General features: G+C 47.3%; 1 protein-coding gene across 1 annotated transcript; it reads right to left on the bottom strand.

The window, feature by feature from the left end:
* Positions 1-782: 782 nt before the first annotated feature.
* Positions 783-3,643, bottom strand: LOC125514119 (pre-mRNA-splicing factor cwf23). Its single transcript, XM_048679382.2, has 4 exons — positions 2,716-3,643; positions 1,904-2,125; positions 1,394-1,576; positions 783-1,193 (listed from the first exon to the last, which is right to left on the bottom strand). Exons 1-4 carry the CDS (start codon positions 3,193-3,195, stop codon positions 1,167-1,169), a joined length of 912 nt encoding a protein of 303 aa, XP_048535339.1. The 5' UTR covers positions 3,196-3,643; the 3' UTR covers positions 783-1,166.
* Positions 3,644-10,002: the final 6,359 nt, after the last annotated feature.

Raw genomic sequence — 10,002 nt, 5'->3', positions numbered from 1 at the left:
GTCTCGAGTCATGGAAATCTTCCCCGGCAAATGGCGTGGCAGGGAAACCCTGTCAGGATGGTCTCCATGACCTTGCAAATTTCCCCAGGTTAATGAACCACAGGAGAATCAGTTACATGGATGAAATCAGATTCGTGCCAAGTTAAATTAAACGTAGATGCCTCGTTTCATTTTGAAAAGGGAGAAGGGGCGACGGGCACGGTTATCCATGACAAGATGGGCAATTTCCCTGCATGTGCATGTTTTTATGTTCCATACTCGTCATCGGCCTATGTTCCATACTCGTCATCGGCCTCGATGATGGAAGCAAGATGGGCAATTTCCCTGCATGTGCATGTTTTTATGTTCCATACTCGTCATCGGCCTCGATGATGGAAGCACTGGCAATGAAAAAAGGCGAACTGGTGGCATCCTTTGGCTATCACCAAATCGTCGCTGAATCTGATTGTTTGCAGGTGATTGAAGTTGTTTGCAGGTGATTGAAGCTTGCAAAGGAGGACAAACGTGGTGGAATGAATAAGCTGCAGTTTATGCTGATTGTATTGATCTAGTGACGGAAATAGGAATAGTTCAATACTCTCACTGTCTCTGGGAGGCCAATGGTATTCCACATGAGTTAGCGAAACATAGTTATGAGAATCATTTATCTTGTAATTGGGTAGATGATCCCCCGTCTTTTCTTACTATATATCCAGTGAACGATGTAAGTGTGCTTATTTGATTAATAAAGCCATGATGGCATTCACTCAAAAACAAAAAGAGATCAATAGTACAACAATCAATCAATCATGTAAACAAATTATTATGGACTTGCCTTCCATCAGCATATCTATATCAACCAAAGATCGGTAGTAATTTAGTACTACCTCTCTGTCAGTACGGAGGTAATACTTGTTCGCCTTTCAGTGGGCTAGGAAAATACTCCCTTTCACCAGCACAAGTGTGCGATCGAAAGCACAAGTATGGATATGGAATGGCTCCGTTTCCCTTTCACCTCTCCTAGCAAAAACTTTGTTCTACTACTGTATCTAAGATGCAAAATACCCATCAAAAAATAACAGTAACGATACTAGAAGATTGTTCTGGATTGCCCCGATGATCCTCAGCTGTAGCGAAGGGAAATGTCCTCTGTAACTTGCGGTACCTCATGCCTCGAGGAGCATCAATTATCCAGATTTCTTCCTTTTCTGGGCCTGCAAAGATGCATTCATGCTTATCTATTTGTACAATGCACACAAGTATATGTCTTATCACGCAACACATATGCTAAACTACCTTGTAAAAGAAACTAAACATAATTCTAAGATGGATTTCTTTGTTCACTAACCGCAAAAAAAATGAATATTAAATTTAACTAATACAGTGGAAAATGAAAAAGAACCAAAGCAAGTACCTCTTGAAGTTTTCGGAATACCGATGCTTCCAAATCGCTGAACCCAGTTCCATCAATGTTGCTTGTCCTCGGTTCAGGTGTTTGAGTTGACCTTGCCGGTAGCCCTCCCGATTCTTGAACAAAAGCAACAATCAATGGGACAGGGAAAACATTGTACACAGAATGGTTCTTCAGTGCAGTTTGCTGTAAAAAGTCAACAAGTGTTGGTTAGCCGCACAACAAAAACATATAATCAATTCCGACAGATAGTACAGCTTGGCAAAGATCCACGCGGTGATATGATATGGAAATGGAACAAATGACATCAATATTGATTATTGAACCATAAACAGAGACAGATAGACGCCATGCATGATAAAACATAGGCATGCGATTGCTTGCAAACTCCTATCTTGTGGTCGATCTGAACTGAGCTCAACTTTATGTGCTAGTTCAAGATCTACAAGACTTTTAATAAAGGTAGAAAAATTCTCCAGGACAAAAAAAAAACAGTAGATAAATGAAACTTACTGCCGCTTCCTTGGAAGCCATGACAACAATTGCTGAACCCTTGCTCTTTGATTTCCTAGTCTTGATCACAATGTCTTCAACCGTGCCGAATTGCTTAAATATCTCATCAAGCTTTGCTGCAGTGTAGTAATCTGCACCCCCTTCCCAAGAAACCTTCAAGATCTTACCCTTGTCCGTTTTTGGTCCGTTCTCTGGAGTTGCACCCTTCTTATCTCCATGTGCCTAAAAGGAGAAGTAATCAAGTTGTGGTCAGTAGTAGTACCAACATAAAAGATATGTATCAACAGATCTCTTGCATAACCTTAAGATTTTACTTTGAAGGTAAGTACTGTTGATGCATTTCTGGGGAATATTACTCTGTTTGTAGGTTAACACTTCTAAAAAAATCATCACCCGCAGTACGAAATTATATACTCTATTACTCTGTTTGAAGGTTATTATCCTCAATGCTACATGCAGTCAGTTACATATTGTTCCACCTTCCTCTGCAAGGTTACAAGTGCAAACCCTGTCCCTCTTCAGTAATACTAATTCAGAAGTATGCGTTTTAGGGGCATCATTTTGGCTTTTATTTACACCTAACGTCTAAAGTCTAAAGCTCAACTTCGGGGCAATTGATTACAAAACCATGATGAGGCAGAATACTAATACAGAAGTACGCTAGCTGGATGAGATCTTTAAGCAATTCGGCATGGTTCAAGTACGCTAGCAAGAGGCAGGCAGCAATTATAGGTGAAACAAGAGCACAGCGCTATCAATCCTACACGAAGAACGAATGAATTGAATAGATTCAAACAACACTGAGACATTACCGGAGTCGAAGCAGAGCCAGAGACGCCTGACTTCTTGGCAGCGAAGAACTCGTCGAGTTCGCGCTTGACGTCGGCAGCCTTCCGCTTATCCTCTCGCCTGGCCAGCTCGACGGGGTCGACGGCGGGGCCTCCGCCGGCGGCGAAGGCGCGCTCGCGCTCCTCTAGGTCGGACACGGCCTTCCGCCGCTTGACCCCGGTGGCCGCGGCGCGGGCTGCGGCCTCGCGGCGGCCACGGAGGCGGGCGTCAAACTGACGGCGGAGGGACTCGTCCCGGAGGAACTTGTATGAGCTGGCGAGGCTCTGGAAGTCAGCGGTGGCGTTGGGGTCGTCGGGGCGCTTGTCGGGGTGCCGGAGCCGCGACTGCGTCCGGTAGGCCTTCTCGATCTGCTCGACGCTCAGCGCCGCGCCTTCCTCGCCGGACGGCAGGCAGAGCACCTCGTAGTGGTCGACGTCGTCCCCCTCCTGCCCCATCGCCGCCATCGCGGGACTGGCCGCGATTCGGCGAAACAAGGAGCGCCCGTCAGATGCGGGAGCGTGCGACTACGAGGCGCTGCTCAGGTAATTAGGGAAGGCGGTGCACACTAGCCGAGGGTGGGCGGCCGCGGTCGAGGCTCCTTCGGCGGTGCGGGGATGCCGGCGAGACAAGGGCGGCGCGGCAAGGCGAGCCAAACCCCAGAACAGAGGAGGGCTAACCCTAGAACGCGGGAGAGACCTGAGCGGGGCGACCGGGTGAAGAAACCGCGAAGTGTCGCCGGGGGCGGCGCCGGTGCCGGGTGGGGGGAACGGGGGAGCAAGGATGCGAGGGCGGCGGCGGCGGAGACCCTCGGCGGCTGGAGGCGGGGAGGCGGTGGGGAACGAGAGGCGGTGCGTCAGGCTCAGCCTGACGCCTGAAATATGAAGACGTCTGAAAGTGTTCAGATTTCAGAGTTCAGAAGCTACCTGCAAGTGTTCAAAAATTCAGAACGTTCCGAACAGAGCGAGGATAGCAAAGCAGAGGTAGAGCGAGAGCTTGCAAGATGTGATACTGAGAGCATCTCCACCCGCGCTTTCAAGAAGGCCCACCAGGCGATTTTTCGGTCGCCATCGTCAGAAAATCGGCCCAGTCACGTTCTTAAAGACCCAGTTTTCGTCGGCTCGGGCCGAAATTGACACTGGCGGACCCAACCCGAACCCGGCGCGCTGGGGTCGCTCGGGGACGCCGGTCGAATCATTTTTGGCGCGAAGAGCCGCGGGCCAGCCGCGTCAGCGACTCCACTCTCTTCTCGCCGCTTCGTCGTCCTCATCGCCTCGTTTCCCGCGGCGAATCAATGCCAAAGTTGCGCGATGCGCGCGCTGCCGCGCCGGTCAGCCTCCATTGACGCCTCACGGGCGGCACAGTGAAGGCCGGGCGACGCGCGTCCCCTCGGCCGCCACGCCATCAAGCCACGCGTAACGCGCCGGCCAAGCCTACCACGCGGCGCCTCCGCCTATATAAGCCGACCACCAGCGCGCCGGAGGCACACACAGACACTACACCGCCGACGCGCCCATTTCTCCCCCCTTCCTCCTCTCGCCGTCTCCAGTCCAAAAGAATGGCCGAGCGCTTTTCAGGCGACGGCACGGCGGCGAATGGCTTCGGGCGCCTGTTGGAAATATGCCCTAGAGGCAATAATAAATTAGTTATTATTATATTATATTTTATTGTTCATGATAATCGTTTATTATCCATGCTAGAATTGTATTGATAGGAAACTCAGATACATGTGTGGATACATAGACAACACCATGTCCCTAGTAAGTCTCTAATTGACTAGCTCGTTGATCAATAGATGGTTACGGTTTTCTGACCATGGACATTGGATGTCGTTGATAACGGGATCACATCATTAGGAGAATGATGTGATGGACAAGACCCAATCCTAAGCCTAGCACAAAGATCGTGTAGTTCGTATGCTAAAGCTTTTCTAATGTCAAGTATCTTTTCCTTAAACCATGAGATTCTGCAACTCCCGGATACCGTAGGAGTGCTTTGGGTGTACCAAACGTCACAACGTAACTGGGTGGCTATAAAGGTTCACTACATGTATCTCCGAAAGTGTGTTGGGTTGGCACGAATCGAGACTGGGATTTGTCACTCCGTGTAAACGGAGAGGTATCTCTGGGCCCACTCGGTAGGACATCATCATAATGTGCCAAATGTGATCAAGGAGTTGATCACGGGATGATGTGTTACGGAACGAGTAAAGAGACTTGCCGGTAACGAGATTGAACAAGGTATCGGGATACCGACGATCGAATCTCGGGCAAGTATCGTACCGATAGACAAAGGGAATTGTATACGGGATTGATTGAATCCTTGACATCGTGGTTCATCCGATGAGATCATCGTGGAGCATGTGGGAGCCAACATGGGTATCCAGATCCCGTTGTTGGTTATTGACCGGAGAGTTGTCTCGGCCATGTCTGCATGACTCCCGAACCCGTAGGGTCTACACACTTAAGGTTCGATGACGCTAGGGTTATAGGGAATAGATGTACGTGGTTACCGAATGTTGTTCGGAGTCCCGGATGAGATCCCGGACGTCACAAGGAGTTCCGAAATGGTCCGGGGGTAAAGATTTATATATGGAAAGTCATCATACGGTCACCGGAATAATTCGGGGGTTACCAGTATTGTACCGGGACCACCGGAGGGGTTCCGGGGGTCCACCGGGAGGGTCCACCTGCCCCGGAGGGCCCTATGGGCTGTGTGTGGAGAGGGACCAGCCCCTTAGTGGGCTGGGCGCCTCCCCCTTAGGGCCCATGAGCCTAGGGTTTGGGGGAACCCTAAAGGGGGGGGGGGCCTCCTTGCCTTGGGGGCAAGGCAACCCCCCTGGCCGCCGCCCCCTCCTCAGATTGGATCTGAGGGGGCCGGCCCCTCTCTCCCTTGCCCCTATATATATGTGGAGGGTGGGAGGGCAGCCACACACAAGTTCTGGCGCAGCCCTCCCCCTCTCCCAAGTCCTCCTCTTCTCCCGCGGTGCTTGGCGAAGCCCTGCAGGATTGCCACGCTCCTCCTTCATCACCATGCCGTCGTGCTGCTGCTGGATGGTGTCTTCCCCAACTTCTCCTTCTCCCCTTGCTGGATCAAGGCGTAGGAGACATCACCGGGCTGCACGTGTGTTGAACGTTCGGCGCTTAGATCGGAATCAACCGCGATCTGAATCGCTACGAGTATGACTCCTTCATCCGCATTCTTGCAATGCTTCCGCTTAGCGATCTACAAGGTTATGTAGATGCACTCTCCTTTCCCTAGTTGCTAGATTACTCCATAGATTGATCTTGGTGATGCGTAGACAATTTTAAATTTATGCTACGACCCCCAACAGTGGCATCATGAGCTAGGTCTATGCGTAGTTTCTATGCACGAGTAGAACACAAAGTAGTTGCGGGCGTCGATATTGTCAATTATCTTGCCACTACTAGTCTTATCTTGATTCGGCGGCATTGTGGGATGAAGCGGCCCGGACCGACCTTACACATATGCTTACGTGAGACTGGTTCCATCGACTGACATGCACTAGTTGCATAAGATGGCTGGCGGGTGTCTGTCTCTCCCATTTTAGTCGGATCGGATTCGATGAACAGGGTCCTTATGAAGGGTAAATAGAAATTGGCAATTCACGTTGTGGTCTTGGCGTAGGTAAGAAACGTTCTTGCTAGAAACCTATAGCAGCCACGTAAAAACTTGCAACAACAATTAAAGGACGTCTAACTTGTTTTTGCAGCAAGTGTTTTGTGATGTGATATGGACAAAGGATGTGATGAATGATATATGTGATGTATGAGATGATCATGTTCTTGTAATAGGAATCACGACTTGCATGTCGATGAGTATACAACCGGCAGGAGCCATAGGAGTTGTCTTTATTTATTTATGACCTGCATGTCAACATAAACGTCATGTAATTACTTTACTTTATTGCTAAAGCGTTAGCCATAGTAGTAGAAGTAATAGATGACGAGACAACTTCAAGAAGACACGATGATGGAGATCATGATGATGGAGCTCATGGTGTCATGCCGGTGACAACGATGATCATGGAGCCCCGAAGATGGAGATCAAATGGAGCAAAATGATATTGGCCATATCATGTCACTATTTGATTGCATGTGATATTTATCATGTTTTACATCTTATTTGCTTAGAACGACGATAGCTTAAATAAGATGATCCCTCACTAAAAATTCAAGATAAGTGTTCCCCCTAACTGTGCACCGTTGCGAAGGTTCGTTGTTTCGAAGCACCACGTGATGATCAGGTGTGATAGATTCTAACGTTCGAATACAACGGGTGTTGACGAGCCTAGCATGTACAGACATGGCCTCGGAACACATGCAATACACTTAGGTTGACTTAACGAGTCTAGCATGTACAGACATGGCATCGGAACATGGAAGACCGAAAGGCCGAACATGAGTCATATAGAAGATACGATCAACATGAGATGTTCACCATTGATGACTAGTCTGTCTCACGTGATGATCGGACACGGCCTAGTCGATTCGGATCATGTTTCACTTAGATGACTAGAGGGATGTCTATCTGAGTGGGAGTTCATTAAATAATGTGATTTAGATGAACTCAATTATCATGAACATAGTCTAAATTGTCTTTGCAAATATGTTGTAGATGAATAGCTCATGTTGTAGCTCCCTGTTTCAATAAGTTCCTAGAGAAAGATTAAGTTGAAAGATATTGTAAGCAATGATGCAGACTAGGTCCGTAGTCCGAGGAGTGCCCTCACTGCTACACAGAAGGCTTACGTCTTTGATGCACCGCTCGATGTGCAAACCCCTACAACGTCGTCTGTGGATGTTGTGAACACCTGACAGACACATCCTGATGACTACTTGATAGTTTAGTGCACCATACTTTACGGCTTAGAATCGGGATTCCAATGACGTTTTGAACGCCATAGAACATATGAGATGTTCCAAGAGCTGAAATTGGGATTTCAGGCTCATGCCCGTGTTGAGGGGTGTGAGACCTCTGACAAGTTCTTTTGCCAACAAGATGGAGGAGAATAGCTCAGCTAATGAGCATGTGCTCAGAATGTCTGGGTGCTACAATCACTTAAATCAAGTGGGAGTTAAACTTCCAGATAAGATAGTGATTGATAGAGTTCTCTAGCCACTATCACTAAGCTACTAGATCTTCGTGATGAACTATGACATGCAAGGGATGGAGTTGATCCCGGAGCTGTTCGCGGTACTTAAGACCGCAAAAGGTAGAAATCAAAGAAGGAGCATCAAGTGTTGATGGTTTAACAAGACCACTGGTTTCAAGAAGGGCAAGGGTTAGAAGGGAAACTTCATGGATGGCAAACCAGTTGCCGCTCCAGTGAAGGAACCCAAGGTTGAACCCAAACCCGAGACTGAGTGCTTCTATTGTAAGGGGAACGGTCACTGGTAGCGGAATTACCCCAAATGCATGGTAGATAAGAAGGCTGGCAACTTCAACAAAGTATATACATGTTATTAATGTATACCTCACTAGTACTCCTGGTAGCACCTGGGTATTGGATACCGGTCTAGTTGCTATTATTGGTGACTTGAAGCAAAAGCTACGGACTAAACGGAGACTCGCTAAGGGCAAGGTGACGATGTGTGTTGGAAGTGTTTCCAAAGTTGATGAGATCACCATCGCACGCTCCATCTGCCTTCGGGATTAGTATTGAACCTAGATAAATGTTATCAGGTGTCTACGCTGAGCATGAATATGATTAGATCATGTTCATTGCAATACGGTTATTCATTTAAATTAGAGAATAATGGTTATTCTGTTTACATGAATGATACCTTTCATGGTCATGCACCCTATGTGAATGGTTCATTGAATCTCGGTCGTGGTAATACACATGTTCACGCCAAAAGATGTAGAGTTAATAATGATAGTACCACTTTCTCGTGGCACTGCCGCTTAGGTCATATTGGCGTAAGATGCATAAAGAAACTCCATGTCGATGGATGTTTGGAGTCACTTGATTTTGAATCACTTGACACATGCGAGCCATGCCTCATGGGCAGGATGACTAAGACCCCGTTTTCAGGTACAATGAAACGGGCAAGTGACTTGTTGGAAATCATGCATGCTGATGCGTGTGATCCAATGAGAATTGAAGCGTGCGGTGGATATCGCTATTTTCTCATCTTCACTGACGATTTGGGTAGATATATGTATATCTACTTAATGAAGCACAAATCTGAAACGTTTGAAAAGTTCAAGCGATTTCAGAGTGAAGTTAATAATCATCATAACAATAAGATCATGTTCCTACGATCTGATAAAAAGGGGATTTTCTGAGTTATGAGTTTGGCAATCACTTAAGACATTATGTAATTGTTTCACGGTTGAAGCCACCTGGAACACCACAAGGTAATGGTGTGTCCGGACGTCATAATCGAACACTATGAGATATGGTGCGATCTATGATGTCTCTTATCAATCTACCATTTTCATTTTGAGGTTATGCGTTAGAGACAGCTGCATTCATTTTAGATAGGACACCATCTAAGTCCGTTGAGACGACGTCGTATGAACATTGGTTTGGCAAGAAACCAAAGTTGTTGTTTCTTAATGTTTGGGGCTGCGATGCTTAAGGCTTCAGCCGGAGAAGCTCGAACCCAAAGCGGACAAACACATCTTCATAGGATACCCAAAGGTGACAGTAGGGTATACCTTCTATCTCAGATCCGAGGGCAAATTGTTTGTCGCTAAGAACGGGTCCTTTCTCGAGAAGGAGTTTCTCTCGAAGGAATTGAGTGGGAGGAAGATAGAACTTGATGAGATTGTCGAACCTTTACTTCAACCAGAGAGTGATGCAACACAGAAAGATGTTTTCTGTGGCGCCTACATCTGTTGAATAGGAAGTTAATGATAGTGATCATGAAGCTTCGGATCAAGTTGCTATCGAACCTCGTAGGTCGACAAGGATATGTGCTACTCCTGAGTGGTGCGGTGATCATGTCTTAGATATCATGTTGTTAGACAACAATGAACCTACGAGCTATGGAGAAGCGATGGTGGGCCCGTATTCCGACAAATGGTTAGAAGCCATGAAATCCGAGATAGGATCCATGTATCAGAACAAAGTATGGACTTTGGTGGACTTGCCCGTTGATCGGCAAGCCATTGAGATAAATGGATCTTTAAGAAGAAGACGGACGTGGGCGGTAATGTTACCTTCTATGAAGCTCGACTTGTGGGAAAGAGTCTTTTCACAAGTTCAAGGAGTTGACTACGATGAGAATTTCTCACCCATAGTG

Source organism: Triticum urartu, chromosome 1A (assembly GCF_056163025.1).
Source record: "Triticum urartu cultivar PI428250 chromosome 1A, HENAU_Tu73, whole genome shotgun sequence".
In the NCBI taxonomy this organism is placed as follows: Eukaryota; Viridiplantae; Streptophyta; class Magnoliopsida; order Poales; family Poaceae; genus Triticum; species Triticum urartu.
This window is presented reverse-complemented; position numbering and strand designations above follow the sequence as displayed.